This window comes from Hemitrygon akajei, chromosome 10 (assembly GCF_048418815.1).
Source record: "Hemitrygon akajei chromosome 10, sHemAka1.3, whole genome shotgun sequence".
Taxonomy (NCBI): Eukaryota; Metazoa; Chordata; class Chondrichthyes; order Myliobatiformes; family Dasyatidae; genus Hemitrygon; species Hemitrygon akajei.
The window spans coordinates 177586470-177610640 of record NC_133133.1 but is presented as its reverse complement, the minus strand read 5'-3'; the positions used below and the strand labels follow the sequence as shown (position 1 = coordinate 177610640).

Below are 24171 nucleotides of genomic sequence, written 5' to 3'. Positions count from 1 at the left end.
TTAAGGATTAGGCCATAGTCAGCATGGTTTCCTCAAGGGAAAATCATGCCTGACAATTCTGTTGGAATTCTTTGAAGAAATAACAGGCAGGATAGACAAAGGAGAATTAGTTGATATTGTGTACTTGGATTTTCAGAAGCCACACATGAGGCCGCTTAACAAGCTACAAGCGCATGGTATTACAGGAAAAATTCTAGAATGGATAAAGTAGTGGCTGATTGGCAGGAGGCAAGGAGTGGGAATAAAGGGAGCCTTCTCTGGTTGGCTGCTGGTGACAAGTAGTGTTCCACAGAGGTCTGTGTGGACCAATTCTTTTTACATCATATATAATTTAGATGATGGAATTGATGGCTTTGTTGCAAAATTTGAAGATGATATGAAGATAGGTGGAGTGGCAGGTAGTTTTGAGGAAGTAGGCTACAGAAGGACTTAGACATATTAGGAGAATGGGCAAAGAAATAGCAGATGGAATACAGTGTTGGGAAGTGTATGGTCATGCACTTTGGTAGAAGAAATGAAAGGGTTGGCTATTTTGTAAATGAAGAGAAAATACAAAGAACTTAGTCACAAAAGGGACTTGGGAGTCCTTGTGCAGGATTCCCTAAGGGTTAATTTGCAGGTTGAGTCTGTGGTGAGGATTGCAAATGCAATGTTAGCATTCATTTCAAGAAGACTAGAATATGAAAAAATATGAAATATGAAAGAATATGTAATGTTGAGACTTCATAAAGCACTGGTGAGGCCTCACTTGGAGTATTGTGAGCAGTTTGGGCCCCTTACTGCACATCGTTCAAAGGAGGTTAACAAAAATGATTACGGGATTGAATGACTTGTCATATGAAGAACATTTGATAGCACTGGGCTATCAAATTCAGAAGAATGCTGGGTGATCTCATTGAGACTTATCAAATGGTGAAACATCTTGCTAGAGTGGACGTGGAGAGGATGTTTCCTATGGAGAGGGAGTATAAGACCAGAGGATGCAGCCTCAGAATAGAGGGACATACTTTTAGATTAAAGATGAGGAAGAATTTCTTTAGCAGAAAGTGGTGTATCTGTGGATTTTTTTGCCACAGGTAACTGTGGAGGTCAAGTCTCTATGTATATTTAAGGCATTCTTGTTTGGTCAGGGCATGAAGGGATATGTGGAGAAGGCAGGAGATTGGGGCTGAGAGGAAAATTGGATTAGCCCTGATGAAATGGCAAAGCAGACTTGATTGGCTAAATAGCCTAATTCTGCTCCTATATCTTACGGTCTTACGGAGAAGATGGGAGAATGGGGGTTTAAAAAAACTGAGCCATGATTGAATGGCAGAGCAAATCTGATGGTTGAATGGATTAATTCTGTTCCTGTGTCTTATAGTATTAGAGTTTAAGAGGATTGATGGCCTGGTCATTTATAAAATAGAAAGAGAAAATGAGTTACTGAAAGTTGTAGAATTCAGTATCATGTTCAATGTGGCATTTTATAAAATTGTACCATAATTTCCATAAGACATAGGAGCAGAATTAGGAAACTCAGCTCCACCATTCCATCATGGCTGATTTATTATCCCTTTCAACCCATTGTCCTGTCTTCTCCCTTTAACCTTTGGCACCCTGGCTAACCAAGAACCTATTAACCTCCATTTTAAATATACTCAATGACTTGGCCTCCACAGCCTTGCAGGTTAAGGAAGGCAAATGCAATATTAGATTCATTCCAAGAGGACAAGAATATAAAAGCAAGGATGTACTGCTGAGGCCTTACAGGGCAGTTGTCTGTGCAACAGTTTCTCTGTGGCAGTTCCAAGATTTACCACCCTCTAGCTAAAGAAGTTCCTTCTCATTTCTGTTCTAAATGGATGCTCCTCTATTCTGAGGTTGCGCCTTCTGGTCCTAGACTCATTGACTATAGAAAACATCTTCTCCACATCTCATTTCCCATGGGCTGGCATTGACTCCCTTAGTGCATAGGCTTAGAATGGGCTGAATTTGTTGGTGTGTCCTGGGAGGGGTATGTCTATAAATTACATGTAGCATTTAGGAGAATGTATTTTCAGGTTGTAACGTTCTTGCTGACTTGTTTGTTTGAAGCTCCAGACGCTCCATACACACACTGGAAACAGACAGTATTTTACTTAGAAGACTACTTGACAGTGAAACTGGGAGAAGAGATTTGTGGCACTATCACAATGAATCCCAATGCTAAAAACAACGTAAGTCAAACCTAACTGCCGATTTGTTATGAAGTGTTATCCCATTCAATATAGTTCCTACTCTGGAGCAGATTCTGACTTCTGAGTTAGAAAATGTATGCCTTCAAGCTTTACTGCAGGGATCTGAGCTCCAAATGTAGGCTGGCAGCCCAGAACACACAAAAGACTTCCAGTCCTGGTGAAGGGTCTCAGCATGAAATATTGAATTCATTTCCATAGATGTGGCCTGACCTGCTAAGTTTCTCCACCATTTTGTGTGTGTTGCTCTGGATTTCCAACATTTGCAGAACATCATACGTTTAGAGACTTTGTCACTTCAGACTGTGGTCTTTTGATTGAAATAGCCAGTCTGTTGCAGCTGTATAAAGATTTGATTTGGCCCCGTTTTGAGTATTGTGTGTAACTCTGGTCACCACATTACAAGAAAGATGTGGAGTCTTTGTTGAGGATGCAGATGCAGTTCACTGGATGCTGCTCAGATTGAATAATATTAGTGCTAAGGAAAGGTTGGCCAAATTTGGATTGTATTCTCTGGAGACTGAGCAGTGATCAAATGGAAATATGTAAAGTTATGAGAAGCATCTTTTTCCCAGAGTGGAGTGCATTTAATGGCAATGTGTGAGGCAAGTATTTATACCCAGCAACTGGTAGTTGTGTGAAACACACTGCCAGGAAGGCATATATAATAGCAATGTTAGAGACATTTAGACAGACAAGGCTGTGGCTAAGAAGAATATGGCACCCATGACTAAGAGCTCTCACCATCTGGGACATACTCTATTCTCATTACTATCATTGGGGAAGAGGTACAGGAGTCTGCAGACCCACATGCAAACATTTAGAAGCAGTTTTTTCTCCTCTGCCTTCAGATTTCTGAATGTATCATGAACCCATGATCATCTCTCATTATTCCTCTTTTTGCACCATTTATTTATTCTGTAATTTATAGTGTTTTACATTATTGCACTGTACTGCTGCCACAGACCATCACATTTCATGTAATTTAAGTCTGTAATAATAAAGATGATTCTGATTCAAATCTTCATCAGAGCTCAAGCAATCTCTTCCCTCCTTCTGTAGCACAATCTGCTGAAGGCTACTCATGTTTGGCTGAACCTGTGAGGTGACAGAAAAAGTGGATGTAGGGATCTGGTAGATGGCATCAATATGTATTCCCACAAGATCTTTGAAAGCGAAGAAAACTTTACAAGACTCCAGTGAAGGGGCCAGTCAGGTGGGACTAGTGAATCGTTATTGTAGGGAACAGGGTTCATTGAGAGCCACCCCCCCATCCACACTCGCTGGAGTTTAGAAACATAGAAACGTACAAAACCTACAGCACAATACATGCCCTTCGGCCCACAAAGCTGTGCCGAACCTTTGAACTACCTAGGCGTACCCAGAGCCCTCTATTTTTCTAAGCTCCACATATCCATCAAGGAGTCTCTTAAAAGATCCTATCATTTGCACCTCCACCACTGCCACTGGCAGCCCATTCCACGCACTCACCACTCTCTGCATAAAAAACTTACCCTTGACATCTCCTCTGTACCTATTTCCACAACCTTAAAACTATGCCCTCACGTGCTAGCCATTTCAGCCCTCGGAAAAAGCCTCTGACTATCCACATGATCAATGCCTCTCTTTATCTTGTACACCTCTATTAGGTTACCTTTAATCCTCTGTTGCTCCAAGGATAAAAGGCTGAGTTCACTCAACCAATTCTCATAAGGCATGCTCCCCAATCCAGGCAACATCCTTGTAAATCTCACCTGCACCCTTTCTATGGTTTCCATGTCCTTCCTGTAGTGAGGTTAACAGAATTGAGCACAGTACTCTTAAGTAGGGTCTGACCAGGGTCCTATATAGCTGCAACATTACCTCTCAGTTCTTAAACTCAATCCCACAACTGATGAAGGCCAATGCACCGTATGCCTTCTTAACCATTGAGTCAACCTATGCAGCAGCTTTGAGTGTCGTATGGACTCAGAGCCCGAGATCCCTCTGATCCTCCACACTGCCAAGAGTCCTGCCATTAATGCTATATTCTGCCATCATATTTGACCTACCAAAGTGAACCACCTCACACTTATCTGGGTTGAATTCCATCTGCCACTTTTCAGCCCAATTTTGCATCCTATCAATGTCCCGCTGTAACCTCTGACAGCCCTCCACACTATCCACAACACCCCCAACTTTTGTGTCATCAGCAAATTTACTAACTTATCCCTCCACTTCCTCATCCAGGTCATTTATAAAAATCACAAAGAGTAAGGGTCCCAGAACAGATCCCTGAGGCACACCACTGGTCACCGGCCTCCATGCAGAATATGACCTGTCTACAACCACTCTTTGCCTTCTGTGGGCAAGCCAGTTCTGGATTCACAAAGCAATGTCCCCTTAGATCCCATGCCTTCTTACTTTCTCAATAAGCCTTGCATGAAGTACCTTGTCAAATGCCTTACTAAAATCCATACACACATCTACTGCTCTACCTTCATCAATGTGTTTAGTCACATCCTCAAAAAATTCAGTCAATCAGGCTCATAAGGCACAACCTGCCTTTGACAAAGCCATTCCTAATCATATTATGCTTCTCCAAATGTTCATAAATCTGCCTCTCAGGATCTTCTCCACCAACTTACCAACCACTGAAGTAAGACTCATTGATCTATAATTTCCTTAAGACCATAAGACAAAGGAGCAGAAGTCGGCCCATTGAGTCTGCTCTGCCATTTCATCATGAGCTGATCCAATCTCTCCTTTAGTCCCATTCCCCCGCCTTCTTACCATAACCTTTGAAGCCCTGACTACTCAGATACCTATCAATCTCTGCCTTAAATACACCCAGTGACTTGGCCTCCACTGCCGACCATGGCAACAAATTCCATAGATTCACCACCCTCTGGTTAAAATTTTTTTTCGCATCTCTGTTCTGAATGGGCGCCCTGCAATCCTCAAGTCACGTCCTCTCATACTAGTCTCCACCACCATGGTAAACAACTTTGCCACATCCACTCTGTCCATGCCTTTCAACATTCGAAATGTTTCTATGAGGTCCCCCCCTCATTCCTCTAAACTCCAAGGAGTACAGTCCAAGAGCAGTCAAACGTTCCTCATATGTTAATCCTCTCATTCAAGAATCATTCTAGTGAATCTTCTCTGAATTTCCTGGGCTATCCATACTCCCTTTCTTGAATAAGGGAACAACATCTGCAACCTTCTAATCCTCCGGAACCTCTCCCGTCCTCATTGCAGAGATCATCGCCAGAAGCTCTGTAATCTCCTCCCTCGCTTCTCACAGTAGCCTGAGGTACATCCCATCTGGTCCCAGTGACTTACCCAACTTGATGCTTTCCAAAAGCTCCAGCATATCCTCTTCCTTAATATCTACATGTTCAATCTGCAGTCTGATGCAAGTAATCCCTACAATTGCCAAGATCCTTTTCCGTAGTGAATACTGATGCAAAGTATTCATTAAGTACCTCTGCTATTTCCTCCGGTTCCATACACACTTTTCCACTGTCACACTTGAATGGTCCTATTCTCTCACATCTTCTCCACTTGCTCTTTAGATACTTGTTGAATGCCTTGGGGTTTTCCTTAAATCTGTTTGCCAAGGCCTTCTCATGACCCTTTCTGGCTCTCCTAAATTCATTCTTACGCTCCTTCCTGCTAGCCTTATAATCTTCTAGATCTAAATCATTACCTAGCTTTTTGAACATTTTGTAAGCTCTTCTTTTCCTCTTGACTAGATTTACAACAGCCTTTGTACACCATGGTTCCTGTACCCTACCATCCTTTTCCTGTCTCATTGTAACTACGGAGAAACCCAAACAAATATCCCCTGAACATTTGCCACATTTCTTCCATACGTTTCCCTGAGAACATCTGTTTACAATTTATGCTTCCAAGTTCCTGCCTGATAGCCTCATATTTCCCCTTACTCTAATTAAACATTTCCCTAACTTGTCTGTTCCTATTCCTCTCCAATATTATGGTAAAGGAGATAGAATTGTGATCACTATCTCCAAAATGTTCTCCCACTGAGAGAACATTTACCATTTAACATTTAACATTTCAAGAAACCTTCCTGAACACACCTCACGAAGTCTAGGGAGATGCCAATCAATATTTGGGAAATTAAAATCTCACACCACAACAACCCTATTATTACTACAGGGTTGTTTGCAGAATCTGTCTCCCTATCTGCTCCTTGATGTCCCTGTTACTACTGGGTGGTCTATAAAAAAAGCTCCCAGTGGAGTTATTGACCCCTTCCTATTCCTAACTTCCACCCACAGAGACTCCGAAGACAACCCCTCCATGACTTCCTCCTTTTCTGCAGCCGTGACACGATCTCTGATCAACAGTACCACGCCCCCACCTCTTTTGCCTCCCTTTCTGAAACATCTAAAGCCTGGCACTTGAAGTAGCCATTTCTGCCCATGCACCATCCAAGTCTCTGTAATGGCCACAACATCATAGCTCCAAGTGCTGATCCACGCTACAAGCTCATCTGCTTTATTCATAATACTCCTCGCATTAAAATAGGAACATCTCAAACTATCAGTCTGAGTGCTATATCACCTGCCTATCCTTCCTTTCACACTGTCTCCAAGCTTACTCTGTTTGTGAGCCAACCTCCTTTTCCTCCATTACTTCAGTTCAGTTCCCACACTCCAACAATTCTAGTTTAAACTCCCCCCCAATAACCTTTGCAAACTTCCCATCAGGATATTGATCCCCCTCAGATTCAAGTGCAACCCATCCTTTTTGTACAGGTCACACCTGCCCCAGAAGAGGTTCCAATGATCCAGAGATCTGAATCCCTGCCCCTGCTTCAATCCCTCAGCCATGCATTTATCCTCCACCTTATTCTATTCCTATACTCACTATAGAAGAACAGGGATAGGGATTCATTGAAACCTATTGAATACTGCAAGGCCTAGATAGAATGAATGTGGACAGAATGTTTCTGATAGGAGGGGATACTAGAACCAGAGGGCACAGCCCCAGAATAATGTCCATTTAACACAAAGATGAGGAGGAATTTCTTTAGCCAGAAGGTAGTGAATCTGTGGAATTCATTGCCACAGATGAATGTGGAGGTATTTGAGTCACTGAGTATATTTAAAGCTGAGGATGATAGGTTCTTGATTAGTCTGGGCATCAAAGGCTATGGGTTGAGAGGGATAGTAAATCAGCCATGATGGAATGGCCTAATTCAGCTCCGCTGTCTTATGGTCCAATGGCTTCTCTACAGCAGGAGTTAACCATAAAAAAGGTTGGGAATCCCTGCTCTGGAGATATAAGAGACTGCAGCTTCAGATTCCGCATCTGCAATCTGCTGGAGGAACTCAGTGGGCCCAGCAGCATTTGGGTGGTAGCCTTTTTCTCCAGCTAGCAATGTCAAATACTCAAGGTGGGGAAATTATAAAGATTTGTGAGACAATTTTTAATACCTGCCGGGGTGGTTGTGGAAGCAGATATTTTAAGAGGCAATTAGATCGCTACATGAATAGACAGAGGGATTGGAGGGATATGGACTGTGTGCAGGCAAGTGGGATTAGTTTAATTTGGCATTATGGTCAGCAGATATGATGGGCCATTGGACATATTCCTCTGTTGTACTATTAGAGGTTTATTTACTGAACTTGAGGTCCAGTTTTAAAACAGCCAGCAATTTTTAAAATGTGTTCAATGTAGAGATTCCTCCACTGATCTGGAATTCAGGACATTGCAGTCTGTATGTTTGGGATGGGGATGAATGTGGAGGGGTGGGATGGGATGAGGAAAAGCTGAAGAAATTTGTTTGCTAAGAAAAAGGCTTGATTTTTGGAAATCTGGTTACTTCCAGTATCTTTGAGAAATGTGGCAGTGGATAAAACAATGATATGAGCTGCAAGCAGGCACACCCTGAAGGAATATTGTATTGCAGAGGAGCAGGAATTTTATTTCAGATGAAAGGAATGCTCCATTAATGACCCTGTAATAATGTCACCATTTGTAAGCTGTTAATTTTCTTTCATTGCAGCGTGATCTGGATTTTACACTGGAGCTGGATTTCCGGGGCCAGTTGTGTGAAGCATCATTCTCTCATGATTACAAGATGCGTTAACTGTTTTACAATTCTTTGCATCATATCTGCTATTATTCTGGTGTTAATGAATTTAGGATGTGGAGTCCAGCACCTGATAATCCCCAACACAAGTTATGTTCTGGAGACATAAATGTCCATCTTTTTGATCCCTCAGAGTTACCAAGGCACAAAGTGTTTCAAAGCCAGAAAATAAAACCTGCTGCATCACTTGTTTCAAGATTTCTTTTCAGAAACAGAAGTGTGCCAAGAATCAATGCATGGTCAATGATTTTGTGTTGGTAATTATTGGCTGCTACACATCTACTTGCAAGTTATATCAACATTTTTGTAAAAGGGTTCTGACAACTATAGCAATGGAAGGTATTCCAATCACAAACGAGAAAATCTGCAGGTGCTGGAAATCCAGAGTAACACACACAAAACACTGGAGGAATTCAGCAGGCTAGGCAGCATCTATGAAAAATACAGTCAACATTTTGGGCCGAGACACTTCATCAGGACTCATGACATCAGGAGTTCTGATGAAGGGTCTCAGTCTGAAACATCGACTGTACTTTTCTTCCATAGATACTGCCTGGCCTGCTGAGTTCCTCCAACATTTTGTGTGTTGCAATGGAAGGTATTGGTGTCCTTCATGACAAGAAATGAAATATCATAATTTCTGAGTTTCCATATATTGCAATTGAAGGGACAAAACAGAAATAGCTGGCTGGCAGTATCCGCTGAAGAGAAACTCCATCGGCAGGGACTAGAGCCATACATGGACATCTTGCTCGTATTCTTTGTTGCATTCTTAGTCAGATGATTAGAATTCAAAGATTTTTAACCTTTAAAACGCAGCTTAATGTTCATTTTAAAGAATAAAATATTTGCTTTGTACATTTGCTGAAATGTTCTCCATATTGTTGTATAATTCATACAAAGATTGTAAATTATCCAGCAACTGATTAAATTCTATTTGTACAACTTGCAATTAACTTGCTTTTATTGATCACATTTTGTGTAATTGAATAGTGTGAAGTTCCAAGATTGCCAGATAGTAAAAATGACATAAAACTGCAGCATATCTCACTTTGGCAAGTGGTAAATTTGAGCTCTGTACTTTCATTTGCAATTCTACTGTTTTCCTGCAAAATACTTGACAACACTATCAAAATACTGAGGTGTCATTTTTTAAAAAAACAAACTTTTAAAATCAAAGCAAATGTAATTCATTCACTCATTAAACTACAACAACTTTCACCATATTTATTTATTGACACAGGTTTGGACAAGTAACCAAATTTCACTTCTTCTCACAATCAATAACCATGCACTTAACTCTGGTTTGAGTCCAGCTGCTTTACAAAAATTTTTACACCATTTATCAAAGCATAATTCTGGCAGAAAAGTGAGTAAACTCAAGACCCTTTCATGGGAACAGACGCATTGTTAAATTGTCGTACTAATAACAAAGAAGTTGCAAAACAAATGAGCTCAGATCCAATACAGCAAATAGGAAAATCAAATTCAGTTAATTTATATAATCTGGAACTAAATTTTAAAACAAATAGCAAGTCTCAGAAGAAACGCCTGGTTTATTAATTCCCTTCACGGAAGGAAGTCAGCCATCTGAATGATTATGCAAGTCCTGTCTCACAATGGTGTTTGACTCCTCATTGGCTTATAAAATAACTCCCCAATCTAGTCAGTTGTGTCAGAACCTGCTGTGCTAAAGGAGAATTAGCATAAAACTGGACTAAAGCAAAGAATCTTGAACAGTCAAGTTGAATCCAGTCAGTGAACCTTGATAAATTCACAGACACCTACGGACTGGGGGTCCAGTCTGGGAGAGCTGCACTACAAAATTGTTCAACAATAACTTGAATATTTGTACAGAATCAAAGACCATTTACACTCCTGATAGAGACCATTACTGTTAATAGGAGAGCTCACAAGTCTAATCCCACCTTCTAACACTGGGTCTCAAAGTCACTTTCCCATCACCCAGCCAAGTGCTTTTTAAATGAGACGTGGTCTTATGCCTCGCTGAAGCTCTGTTCGTGCATTCCAGAGACTGTACACATTCTGGATGAAAAGTACTTTGCCTTTCTTCCCTCTAATCATGACCAATGCTCTGGACAACAGGGGTATTGTTCTAAGTCTATCCAGGACCCTTTTATTTAGAGATACAGCACAGAATAAGCCCTTCTGACCCTTTAAGCCACACTGCACAGCAATCTCCCGCTTTAATCCTATCTAATCACAGGACAATTTACAATATCCAATTAACCTACCAACTGGTATGTCTTTGAACTGTGTGAGGAAATCAGAGCACCTGGTGGATCATACAAACTTTCTTACAAAGGATGCTGGAATGAACTCAAAGTTCCGACACTCTGAGCTGTAATAACATTGTGCTAACTGCTAATCTACCATACAACCATTACAGCATGGAAACAGGCCATCTCTGCCCTTCTAGTCTGTGCCGAACACTTACTCTCACCTAGTCCCACTGACCTGCACTCAGCCCATAACACTCCATTCCTTTCCTGTCCATATTTTACTTTAAATGACAATATTGAACCTGCCTCTACCACTTCTACTGGAAGCTCATTCCACACAGCTATCACTCTCTAAGTAAAGAAACTCCCCCTTGTGTTACCCCTAAACTTTTGCCCCCTCTCAACTCATGTCCTCTTGTTTGAACATGAGTTCAAACCTTCTACGGTCCAAAGAATAAAAATCTAACTTGTTCAAACTTTCTCTGTAACTTAGGTGCTGAAACCCAGGTAACATTCTAGTAAATTTTCTCTGTACTCTCTCTATTTTGTTGACATCTTTCCTATAATTCGGTGACCAGAACTGTACACAATACTCCAAATTTGGCCTCACCAATGCCTTGTACAATTTTAACATTACATCCCAACTCCTATACTCAATGCTCTGATTTATAAAGGCCAACATACCTAAAGCTTTCTTCACCACCCTATCCGCATGAGATTCCACCTTCAGGGAACTATGCACTGTTATTCCTAGATCACTCTGTTCTACTACACTCTCCAATGCCCTACCATTTACCACGTATGTCCTATTTTGATTATTCCTACCAAAATGTAGCACCTCACACTTATCAGCATTAAACTCCATCTGCCATCTTTCAGCCCACTCTTCTAACTGGCCTAAATCTCTCTGCAAGCTTTGAAAACCCACTTCATTATCCACAACGCCACCTATCTTAGTATCATCTGCATACTTACTAATCCAATTTACCACCCCATCATCCAGATCATTAGTGTGTATGACAAACAACATTGGACCCAGTACAGATCCCTGAGGCACACCACTAGTCACCAGCCTCCAACATGACAAACAATTATCCACCACTACTCTCTGGCATCTCCCATCCAGCCACTGTTGAATCCATTTTACTACTTCAATATTAACACCTAAAGATTGAACCTTCCTAACTAACTTTCTGTGCGGAACCTTGTCAAAGGCCTTACTGAAGTCCATATAGACAACATCCACTGCTTTACCTTCGTCAACTTTCTAGGAACCTCTTCAAAAAATTCAATAAGATTTGTCAAACATGACCTTCCACGCACAAATCCATGTTGACTGTTCCTAACCAGACCCTGTCTATCCAGATAATTATATATACCATCACTAAGAATACTTTCCATTAATTTACCCACCACTGACATCAAACTTACAGGCCTGTAATTGCTAGGTTTACTCTTAGAACCCTTTTTAAACAATGGAAAACCATAGTGCCCCTAATACTACAGATAACGAAATAATATCCCTTTAGTTCCAAAGAAAGGAATCTCAACTTTTCCCATAAACACAATTTTCTAGTCCTGGCAACATCCTGGTGAATCTCTTTTGCATCCCCTGCAGTGCAGTTATATCTTTTCCACAAAGCCGTGACTAGAACTGTACATGATACTTCAGTTGTGGTCTGTCTAGTGCTGTATATAGTCCTAGCGTTACTTCCCAACTCTGAAATTGTTCCCATGATGAGCAAAGAAAAGTATCCTGTATGTTTTAATAGTGTTTTACCTAATGCAATGTGGGTAGAGCTAAACAAACCAAGAAAGGTGCAATCACTCTGATGGCATTGCACAATAGGCCTATCAATAGCCAATGGGAAATAGAGAAACAGAGACTTAGGCAGATCATGGAAACGTAACAGAGTTGTTGCAGTTTAACTTCCCCAATATTGACTGCAACTCAATGCAAGCTTAGTTGGGATAGAATTTGTAAGGTGCATCTATAAAGGTATTTTGAAACAAAACATGGATAGGCCAACTAGAGGAGGAAGCCTTGTTTAGGGAAACAAGACTGTTTCAGTGGGAGAGTACTTTGGAAATAGTGATCACAATTCCTTATGTTCTGAAATAATTATGAAGAAAGAGAAGTTTGGACCTGGAATGGTAAAGTGATAAATTTGGGGAAGATAAATTACTAAGTTATTAGGCAGGAGCTAAGGAGAGTAGGATGGGAGCAGCTGTTAATGGGCAAGTCCACATCTGGCATATGTGAATCATTTATAAGTTCAGCTGACCTGATTAGAGTTACAGAGCCAAGCAGCATGGAAACAGGCCCTTCGTCCCTTCTAGTCAATGCCGGCCTGTTTTGTTTTCACTGCCTATTTCCAACTACCTGCACCATAGCCTCCATACACCTCCCATCCATGTCATCATCCAAATTTCTCTTTAGTGTCTAAATCAAACCCACATCCACCACTTCCAGTGGCAGCTCATTCCACACTCCCACCAACCTCTGAGTGAAGAATTCCCCTTCAGATTCCCCTAAAATATTTCACCCTGAACTTAAGTCCAAAGTGGGGGTAAGAGGGAAGGCAGTAAGGAGGGGGCGAGTATTCAGGACAAGTATGTTTCATGAAAGAGTAAAGAATGGCAACTGTACATGATACTTCAGGTTTAGGAACTTGTAATGATAAGAGATGATATAAATTTAGACAAAAAGAAAATTTAGTCATATGTAAGGTGTAGGAAGCTGAAATCAAACAAGTCTCATAGAAATACAAAGGAATTAGGAAACAACTCCCACTGAGAATTTAAATGATCAAAAAGTGGCCATAAAATATTCTTGATGAATACAATTAAGGAATACACAAAGACGTTTGATGCATATATTATAAACAAGAGGGTAGCATGGGACAACTGAAGTACAAAGGGGAGAAGGGCTGCCCTTTGGTAGGAAGGAAGGGTGGCCTTGGATTGGAGTGTATTAGCTCTAAGATAGGTTGGACAGATTTGGACTGTTTTCTCTCAAATGGCACAGGCTGAAGGTCATTCTGATAGAAGTGTATAAAGTTATCTGATAGGATTGATATTTTTCTCATATTGGAAGTGCCAAATACTAGAAGGCAGAAGTTTCAGGACAGGAAGAAATGTTTAAAGGAGACATGCAAGGCAAGTCAGTTTTCTAAACAGTAGTAGCTGCCTAGAATGTGCTGATATTTGATCACCTGCAGCCATAGTTTGATCACAAGGGATTTAACATGCATGGAATCCCCATATGTACCCAACGTTCAGCAACACAACAAATAGTATCTAGAAAAACTACCAGCCAGTAAATCTACTCAGGATGGTTGTTTCTAACTCACACAACCTCTACAGTGCAAGTAAACACTTCTGAAGATACAATACCTTCCCTCAACATCTCTCATCACACGATTCACTCTCTATTATTTGGAACAGCAAGATTTCTGTTGAGGTGAGTTTATACCGAGTTCAACAAACTTTTCCTTTTCTTTATCTTCCAGCTCCTTCAAAAGTCTAACATAAAAACAAAATAACTGTTAATCACAATTATAATAAAGTACACTGATAGTTTGAAAATTTTCTACAATCTCTGTACAAATGTAAAAATCTTCAATGAGCACATGGCCCCAGTGGTCAGTGAAGTACAGGTTACTGAATGAGGACTTTAGAAGAAAGTAGGAGGATCTCAATAAAACCTACTGAATGTTGAAAGGATAGATAGGGTGGATGTGGAGAGGATATTTTCTATGGTGGGGGGTATCCAGAACTAGAGGGCACAGTCACAAAACTGCGGTGTGACCCTCTAGAAAATCAACAGGACATTACAGGCCCTTCGGCCCACCAAGTTATGCCTAACATGTCACTACCTCAGAAAATATTAGGCTTACCTATAGCCCTCTATTCTATAAGCTCCATGTTCCTATTTAAAAGCCTCTTAAAAGACCCCATCGTATCCGCCTCCACCACTGTGGCCAGCAGCCCATTCCACGCACTCACCACTCTCTGAGTAAAAAATTTACCCCTGACATCTCCTCTGTACCTACTCCCCAGCACCTTAAACCTGTGTCCTCTTGTGGCAACCATTTCAGCCCGGGAAAAAGCCTCTGACTATCCACACGATCAATGCCTCTATCATCTTGTACACCTCTATCAGGTCACCTCTCGTCCTCCTTTGCTCCAAGGAGAAAAGGCTGAGTTCACTCAACCTATTCTCATAAGGCATGCTCCCCAATCCAGGCAACATCCTTGTAAATCTCCTCTGCACTCTTTCTATGGCTTCCACATCCTTCCTGTAGTGAGGTGACCAGAACTGAGCACAATACTCCAAGTGGAGTCTGACCAGGGTCCTATATAGCTGCAACATTACCTCTCAGCTCCTAAATTCAATTCCATGATTAATGAAGGCCAATACACCACATGAGTCAACCTGTGCAGCTGCTTTGAGCGTCCTATGGACTCGGACCCCAAGATCCCTCTGATCCTCCACACTTCCAAGAGTCTTACCATTAATACTATATTCTGCCATCATATTTGACCTAACAAAATGAACCACTTAACACTTAACTGGGTTGAAATCCATCTGCCACTTCTCAGTCCAGTTCTGTATCCTATCAATGTCCCGCTGTAACCTCTGACAGCCCTCCACACTATCCACAACACCTCCAACCTTTTTGTCATCAGCAAACTTATTAACTCATCCCTCCACTTCCTCATCTAGTCATTTATAAAAATCACGAAGAGTAAGGGTCCCAGAACAGATCCCTGAGGCACACCACTGGTGACCAACCTCCATGCAGAATATGACCCATCTGCAACCACTCTTTGCCTTCTGCGGGCAAGCCAGTTTTGGATCCACAAAGCAATGTCCCCTTGGATCCCATGCCTCCTTACTTTCTCAATAAGTCTTGCATGGGGTACTTTATCAAATGCCTTACTGAAATCCATATACACTGCATCTATTGCTCTTCCTTCATCAATGTGTTTAGTCACATCCTCAAAAAATTCAATCAAGCTCGTAAGGCATGTCCTGCTCTTGACAAAGCCATGCTGACTACTCCAAATCATATTATACCTCTCCAAATGTTCATAAATCCTGCCTCTCAGGATCTTCTCCATCAACTTACCAACCACTGAGGTAAGACTCACTGGTCTATAATTTCCTGGGCTATCTCTACTCCCTTTGTTGAATAAAGGAACAACATCTGCAACACTTCAATCCTCTGGAACCTCTCCTGTCCCCATTGATCATGCAAAGATCATCGCCAGAGGCTCAGCAATCTCCTCCCTCACCTCCCACAGTAGCCTGGGGTACATTTTGTCCCATCCCGGCGACTTATCCAACTTGATGCTTTCCAAAAGTTCAGCACATCCTCTTTCTTAATATCTACATGCTTAAGCTTTTCAGTCTGTTGCAAGTCATCACTACAATCACTAAGATCCTTTTCCATAGTGAATACTGAAGTAAAGTATTCATTAAGTACCTCCGCTATTTCCTCCGGTTCCATACACGCTTTCCCACTGTCACACTTGATAGGTCCTATTCTTTCACTTCTTATCGTCTTGCTCTTCACATACTTGCAGAATGCCTTGGGGGTTTTCCTTAATTCTGCCCGCCAAGGCCTTCTCATGGCCCCTTTTGGTCTCCTAATTTCCTTCTTAAGCTCCTTCCTAGTAGCCTTATAATCTTCTAGATCTCTAAGATTACCTAGCTCTCTGAACCTTTTGTAAGCTTTTCTTTTCTTCTTGACTAGATTTATTATAGCCTTTGTATACCACGGTTCCTGTACCCTACCATAACTTCCCTGTCTCATTGGAACGTACCTATACAGAACTCTACACAAATATCCCCTGAATATTTGCCATATTTCTTCCATACTTTTCCCTGAAAACATCTGTTTCCAATTTAAGCCTCCAATTTCTTGCCTGATAGCCTCACAATTCCTCGTACTCCAATTAAACGCTTTTCTAACTTGTCTGTTCCTATCTCTCTCCAATGCTATTGTAAAGGAGATAGAATTATGATCACTATCTCCAAAATGCTCTCCCACTGAGAGATCTGACACCTGACCAGGTTCATCTCCCAATACCAAATCAAGTACAGCCTCTCCTCTCGTAGGCTTATCTACATACTGTGTCAAGAAACCTTCATGAACACACCTAACAAACTCCACCCCATTTAAACCCCTTGCTCTAGGGAGATGCCAATCGGTATTCGGGAAATTAAAATCTCCTTTCACGACAACTCTGTTATGAATACACCTTTCCAGGATCTGTTTCCGTATCTGCTCCTCGATATCCCTGTTACTATTGGGCAGCCTATAAAAAACACACAGTAACGTTATTGACCCCTTCCTGTTCCTAACCTCCACCCACAGAGACTCTGTAGACAATCCCTCCATGGCGTCCACCTTTTCTGCAGCTGTGACACTATCTCCAATCAACAGTGCCATGCCCCCACCTCTTTTGCCTCCCTCCCTGTCCTTTCTGAAACATCTAAAACCCGGCACTTGTAGTAACCATTCCTGTCCCTGAGTCATCCAAGTCTCTGTAATGGCCACTACATCATACCTCCAAATACTGATCCACAGTACAGAGGTAAGGAAGAATTTTTTTTGCCAGAGAGTAGTGAATCTGTGGCACACTCTGCCACAGTCTGCATTGGAGGCCAAGTCCGTGGGTGTATACAAAGTGGAAGTTGTTAAGTTTCCTGATTAGTTGGGACATCAAAGGATATGGTGTGAAAGAAAGTGTTTGGGGTAGAGTGGGATCCAGGATCAAGCATGATGGAATAGCGAAGCAGAGTCAATGGGCTGAATGGCATAATTCTGCTCCTAGGTCTTATAGTCTTATGGATTCTAACCTAAGTGCAACCCCCACCCAGAGTAATGTGCATTCATCCACCTCTCCACATCTCACGGACAGGCTACAGCCTGATCCCCACTGCCTATGTACCTGCATTGTACCTTCTACTGTACACAGCTCACCTCAAAACCCCCCTACGCAGCCCATCCCAAAACCCCCTAGGCAGCCCATCCCAACCCCCCCATGCAGCCTATCCCAGAACCTCCTTAAACAGCCCATCCCAACCACCATGCAGCCAATCCCAAAATCCATACACAGCCCACCCAAAACCCCTACACTGCCCAACCCAAAACCTCCCTATGCAGCCCATCCCAAAACCCCCCTACACAGCCAATCCCAAAATCCAAACACAGCCTACCTCAAAAACCCCAACAAACCCATCCCAAAATCCCCTACGCAGCCCATCCCAACCCCTTTGCAGCCCATCTCAAAACCCCCTTACGCAGCCCATCCCAACCCCCATGCAACCCATCCCAAAACCCCCTCTGCAGCCCATCCCCAAACCCCTACACAGCCCACCCCAAAGCCGCTACGCAGCCCATCCCAAAATCTCAACACAGCCCATCCCAAAACCCCGTCACAGCCTACCCCAAAACACCAGTACACACCCCCTCCCAAAGAACCCTACACAGCCTTCCCCAAAACCCTTATGCAGCCCATACAAAAACCCCTACACAGCCTTCCCCAAAACCCTTATGCAGCCCATACAAAAACCCCTACACAGCCCACTCCAAACCCTCGACACAGCTCATCCTAAACTCTCTACACAGCCCACTCCAAACCCTCGACACAGCTCATCCTAAACTTTCTACACAGCCCACTCCAAACCCTCGACACAGCTCATCCTAAACTCTCTACACAGCCCACTCCAAACCCTCGACACAGCTCATCCTAAACTCTCTACACAGCCCACCTTAAAGCCCACTCCAAACTCCCTGCTCACCTTCCTCGGGATATGATCACATTGGGTGATTGGTCCCCATCGGGACACAGATAACTGATTCTCTTTGTTAGGGTGTGTTTAAGATATAGAGAATGCAGAGTAACTTTACAAGGAGTGCTTGAGTTAAATAGAGAGTGATGGTGTGAGTTGTTTATAAAATCAAGAGGGGAATTGACAAGGTGGGTCATCACAATCTGTTTCACAGATTAAGAGAGTCTAAAACTAAATGTCATAAATTTAAGTTGTGAAGAATAAAGGAGATCTGTGAGGCAGGTTTTTCCACAGAATATAGTGAGTATATGGCAGAGCTGTCAGAGAAAGCAGTAGAAGTGCAAACAGTTAAAATTTTTATAGTAATTTGGACAGGTGCATTATCAGGAAAGGTTTCTAATATATAAGGCCATAAGACATAGGAGCAGATTTAGGCCATTCAGCCTATCAAGTCTACTCTGCCATTCCATCATGGCTGATCTCAGATCCCACTTAACTCCACACATCTGCCTTCTCACCATATCTTTTGATGCCCTGACCGATCAGGAATATGAGCTTCAGATTTTAATATAGGGAGAGTAAATATGAAGATATCTCCATAAATTTAATTCCCAACCCCTGCTGTTCCTCCACTTTTAGAATGAACAGGACAAAACAGTTGGACTGAACTAGTTTGATCATCTCAATAAATAATGAAAATAATTAATTAGGTGTCTACAAATCAGTGAATTCAAATGAATCAAAGACAGTGAAGCAGATTGGCCAACAGTTTTTGTTCTTGCCATGAGGTGAAAGGAATGGATACTGCCATTTTGTGAACTATTGGAGAACTAGTTCTTACTCTGGGATAATTTAATCAGAGCAATTAAACATGGACACAAGGAGTTTCTGCTATTGATCTTCTAAACCTGAGATAATTTGCAGATAAGCTATGTATTGTGTAACATGGCAGTTTTACAGATGAAATCTTGTTATCTTGGTCCAGTGTCTGAGTGACACTGCTTTAGTCTGCTTTGAACTAGTGTTGAACAGAACAAAAGAAGTTACCCAAGGCATGAAGTTGTGTAGCCCTTGGTCTTGAGCCAATAAGGTGTTAAAGGTTCAGTCAAATAACCCATAGCCAATGATACTGAAATGCAGCATTTGAACTGGTAAGTAATGAATATAAAAGCACAGGCTTCAAACGCAAAGTAGTGACAATTCTGAAAATTGCCCATCACAGATATAAGTGTGAATGACCTTACGTGGAACACGTGCGGAATGGATCAGGACTATGAGGAATTTCTGGCCATTGTAGATTCCTTTGCCAGGGTATTACCTTTTTTATTCTTTGACTATTCAGGAGAGTAAGGGAAACCTGGTGGCTGTGCACACAGGTACTTAGAGTATGAATTCACATGAACATAGAACATAGAAATTTATAACATATTACAGGCCCTTTGGCCCACAATGTTGTGCTGACCATGTAGCCTACTGTAGAAACTGCCTAGAATTTCCCTAGCGCATAGCCCTCTATTTTTCTAAGCTCCATGTACCTATCCAAGAAGCTCTTTAAAGACCCTATTGTACAAGGGGTGATTGATAAGTTTGTGGCCTAAGGTAGAAGGAGATGAGTTATTAACTTCAAACTTTCTGCACAATCACACAAAGAGTTGAACTGCACGTGCATGTAACAAGAGCTGTACAACTCATCTCATTCTACCTTAGGCCACAAATTTATCAATCACCCCTGCTGTGGACCACTTCCGGAGGTCCAAGACGCCAACTTCCACAAAGAAGGATCTGTATGCTCCATGACTGCTGGACTAACTGTGTAAACATAGGAGGGGACTATGTTGAAAAATAAATGTGCTAGGTTTTCTAAAATTGACTCCTTTTACCTTGGGCCATGAACTTATCAATCACCCCTCGTATCTGTTTCCACCACCGCCGCTGGCAGTACATTCCACACGCCTACCACTCTGTGTGAAAAACTTATCCCTGGCAATCCTTCAATACCTATTTCCAAGCACTTAAAACTAACCCCCTCATGATAATCAGTTTCAGCCCTAGGAAAAAGCCTCTGGCTATCAACATGATCAATGCCCCTCATTACCTTATACACTACTATCAGGTCACCTCTCATCCTCCGTCACTCCAAGGAAAAAAGGCCAAGTACACTCAACCTATTTTCATAAGTAACGCCCTCCAATCCAGGCAACATCCTTGTAAATCTCCTCTGCACTCTCTCTACAGCATCCACATCCTTCCTGTAGTGAGGTGACCAGAACTGAACACAATATTCCAAGTGAGGTCAGAACAAGTCTTTTATAGCTGTAACATTACCACACAGCTCTTGAACTCAATCCTACGGTTGTTGAATGCCAATGCACCATATGCCTTCTTGACAATACTGTTGACCCGCGCAGAAGCTTTGAGTGCCCTATTGACATGGACCACAAGATCTCTCACATCCTCCACACTGCCAAGAGTCTTATGGGTTATATTACATTCTGTCTTCAAACTGGATCTACCAGAATTAACCACTTCACACTTATCTGGGTTGAAGTCCATCTGCCACTTTTCAGCCCAGTTCTGCCTCCTATTGATGTCCCACTGTAACCTCTGACAATCCTCCACACTATCCACAATAGACAATAGACAGTAGGTGCAGGAGTAGGCCATTCAGCCCTTCTAGCCAGCACCGCCATTCACTGTGATCATGGCTGATCATACACAATCAGTACCCCGTTCCTGCCCTCTCCCCATATCCCTTGACCCCATTATCTATAAGAGCTCTATCTAACTCTCTCTTGAATGCATCCAGAGACTTGGCCTCCACTGCCTTCTGGGGCAGAGCATTCCACATATCCACCACTCTCTGGGTGAAAATGTTTTTCCGCATCTCTGTTCTAAATGGCCTACCCCTTATTCTTAAACTGTGGCCTCTAGTTCTGGACTCACCCATCAGCGGGAACATGCTTCCAGTGTGTCCAATCCCTTAATAATCTTATATGCTTCAATCAGATCCCCTCCCATCCTTCTAAATTCCAGTGTATACAAGCCCAGTCGCTCCAATCTTTCAACATATGACAGTCCCGCCATTCCGGGAATTAACCTTGTGAACCTACGCTGCACTCCCTCAATAGCAAGAATGTCCCTCCTCAAATTTGGAGACCAAAACTGCACACAATACTCCAGGTGGGGTCTCACCAGGGCCCTGTACAGCTGCAGAAGGACCTCTTTACTCCTATACTCAATTCCTCTTGTTATAAAAGTTAGCATGCCATTAGCTTTCTTAACTGCCTGCTGGACCTGCATGCTTGCTTTCATTGACTGATGTACAAGTACACCTAGATCTCGTTGTACTTCCCCTTTTCCTAACTTGACTTGACTCCATTTAGATAGTAATCTGCCTTCCTGTTCTTGCCACCAAAGTGGATAACCTCACATTTATCCACATTAAACTACATCTGCCATACATTAGTATGTATTAGAGGATAGCAAAAGCTTTTTTAGGTATGTGAAGAGAAAGAAGATAGTTAAGAACAATGTTGGGCCCTTGAAGAATGAATTGGGTGAAATTGTTATGGGAAACAGAGAAATGGCAGAAGAATTTAATAAGTACTTTAGAACTATCTTCACTAGGGAAGACACAAGCAATCTCCCAGTTGTATGGATGGGCCAAGGACATAGGGTAACAGAGGAATTGAAACAGATTTACATTAGGAAGGAAACGGTGATGAGTAGACTGATGGGACTGAAGGCTGACAAATCCCCAGGTCCAGATGGTCTGCATCCTAGGGTACTAAAGGAGGTGGCTCTGGAAATTGCGGATGCATTGGTAATCATTTTCCAATGTTCCTCAGATTTAGGATCAGTTCCTGAGGATTGGAAAATGGCTAATGTTATCCCACTTTTTAAGAAAGAAGTGAGGGAGAAAACAGAGAACTATCATCCTGTCAGCCTACCATCAGTAGTGGGGAAGATTCTAGAGTCCATTATTAAAGATGAAATAGTGGCATATCTAGATAACAGTGATAGGATTGGGCCGAGCCAGCATGGATTTACCAAGGGCAAATCATGCTTGACTAATCTATTGGAGTTTTTCAAGGATGTAACCAGGAAGTTAGACAAGGGAGATCCAGTGGATATAGTGTACCTCGATTTTCAGAAGGCATTTGATAAGGTCCCACATAGGAGATTGGTGGGTACAATCAGAGCTCATGGCATTGGGGGGAAGATATTGACATGGATAGAAAACTGGTTGGCAGATAGAAAGCAAAGGGTAACGGTGAATGGGTGTTTCTCGGAATGGCAGGTGGTGACTAGTGGGGGTGCCACAGGGCTCGGTATTGGGACCACAGCTGTTTACGATTTACATCAACGATTTAGATGAAGGCATTGAGAATAACATCAGCAAGTTTGCTGATGATACTAAGCTGGGTGGCAGTGTGACATGTGATGAGGATGTTAGGAGAATTCAGGGTGACTTGGATAGGCTGAGTGAGTGGGCAGATACTTGGCAGATGAAGTTTAATGTGAATAAGTGTGAGGTTATCCACTTTGGGAGTAAGAACAGGAAGGCAGATTATTATCTGAATGATGTAGAGTTAGGTAAGGGAGAAATACAAAGAGATCTAGGAGTCCTTGTTCATCAGTCACTGAAGGTGAATGAGCAAGTGCAGCAGGCAGTGAAGAAGGCTAATGGAATGTTGGCCTTTATTACAAAGGGAATTGAGTACAAGGGCAAGGAAATCCTTTTGCATTTGTACAGGGCCCTGATGAGACCACACCTGGAGTATTGTGTACAGTTTTGGTCTCCAGGGTTAAGGAAGGACATCCTGGCTGTAGAGGAAGTGCAGCGTAGATTCACAAGGTTAATTCCTGGGATGTCCAGACTGTCTAACGCAGAGAGATTAGAGAGACTGGGCTTGTACATGCTGGAATTAAGGAGATTGAGAGGGGATCTGATTGAAGCATATAAGATTATTAAGGGATTGGACAAGATAGAGGCAGGACCAGAGGGCATAGTTTGAGAATAAGGGGTAGGTCATTTAGGACAGAGTTAAGAAAAAACTTCTTCTCCCAGAGAGTTGTGGGGGTCTGGAATGCACTGCCTCGGAAGGCAGTGGAGGCCAATTCTCTGGATGCTTTCAAGAAGGAGCTAGATAGGTATCTTATGGATAGGGGAATCAAGGGATATGGGGACAAGGCAGGAACCGGGTATTGATAGTAGATGATCAGCCATGATCTCAGAATGGTGGTGCAGGCTCGAAGGGCCGAATGGTCTACTTCTGCACTTATTGTCTATTGTCTATTTGCCCACTCACCCAACCTGTCCAAGTCACCCTGCATTCTCATAACATCCTGACATTTCACACTGCCACCCAGCTTTGTGTCATCAGCAAATTTGCTAATGTTACTTTTAATCCCTTCATCTAAATCATTAATGTATATTGTAAAAAGCTGCGGTCCCAGCACCGAACCTTGCGGTACCCCACTGGTCACAGCCTACCATTCCGAAAGGGACCCATTAATCACTACTCTTTGTTTCCTGTCAGCCAGCCAATTTTCAATCCATGTTAGTACTCTGCCCCCAGTACCATGTGCCTTAATTTTGCCCATTAATCTCCTATGTGGGACTTTATCAAAAGCTTTCTGGAAGTCCAGGTACACTACATCCACTGGCTCACAACACCCCCACCTTTGTGTCATCAGAAAACTTACTAACCCACCCTTCTACAGGCTTGTTAGTTTAGACAATAAAGGTATCATCAGTAATCACAGATTCTCTCTGTGCCTCTCTGATCATTATTA

General features: G+C 42.3%; 2 protein-coding genes across 7 annotated transcripts in view; one reads left to right on the top strand and one right to left on the bottom strand.

Moving 5' to 3' along the window:
- LOC140735008 (protein arginine N-methyltransferase 1-like) overlaps positions 1-9267 on the top strand; it is a 152636-nt gene extending 143369 nt beyond the window's left edge. For 4 of the 6 annotated variants that reach the window (XM_073059817.1, XM_073059815.1, XM_073059818.1 and 1 more), the window contains 2 exons: positions 2077-2198; positions 8236-9267. In XM_073059817.1, the coding sequence (XP_072915918.1) occupies positions 2077-2198; positions 8236-8319 (206 nt within the window). In that variant the 3' untranslated portion in view covers positions 8320-9267. The remainder of the gene's footprint in view (positions 1-2076; positions 2199-8235) is intronic. The other 2 variants (XM_073059820.1, XM_073059819.1) reach the window with 1 other exon arrangement.
- A 4363-nt stretch (positions 9268-13630) lies between these two features.
- The window catches only part of cracr2aa (calcium release activated channel regulator 2Aa), a 114040-nt gene continuing 103499 nt past the window's right edge, over positions 13631-24171 (bottom strand). The window contains exon 17 of the mRNA XM_073057716.1: positions 13631-14090. Within this exon, the coding sequence (XP_072913817.1) occupies positions 14000-14090 (91 nt within the window). The 3' untranslated portion in view covers positions 13631-13999. The remainder of the gene's footprint in view (positions 14091-24171) is intronic.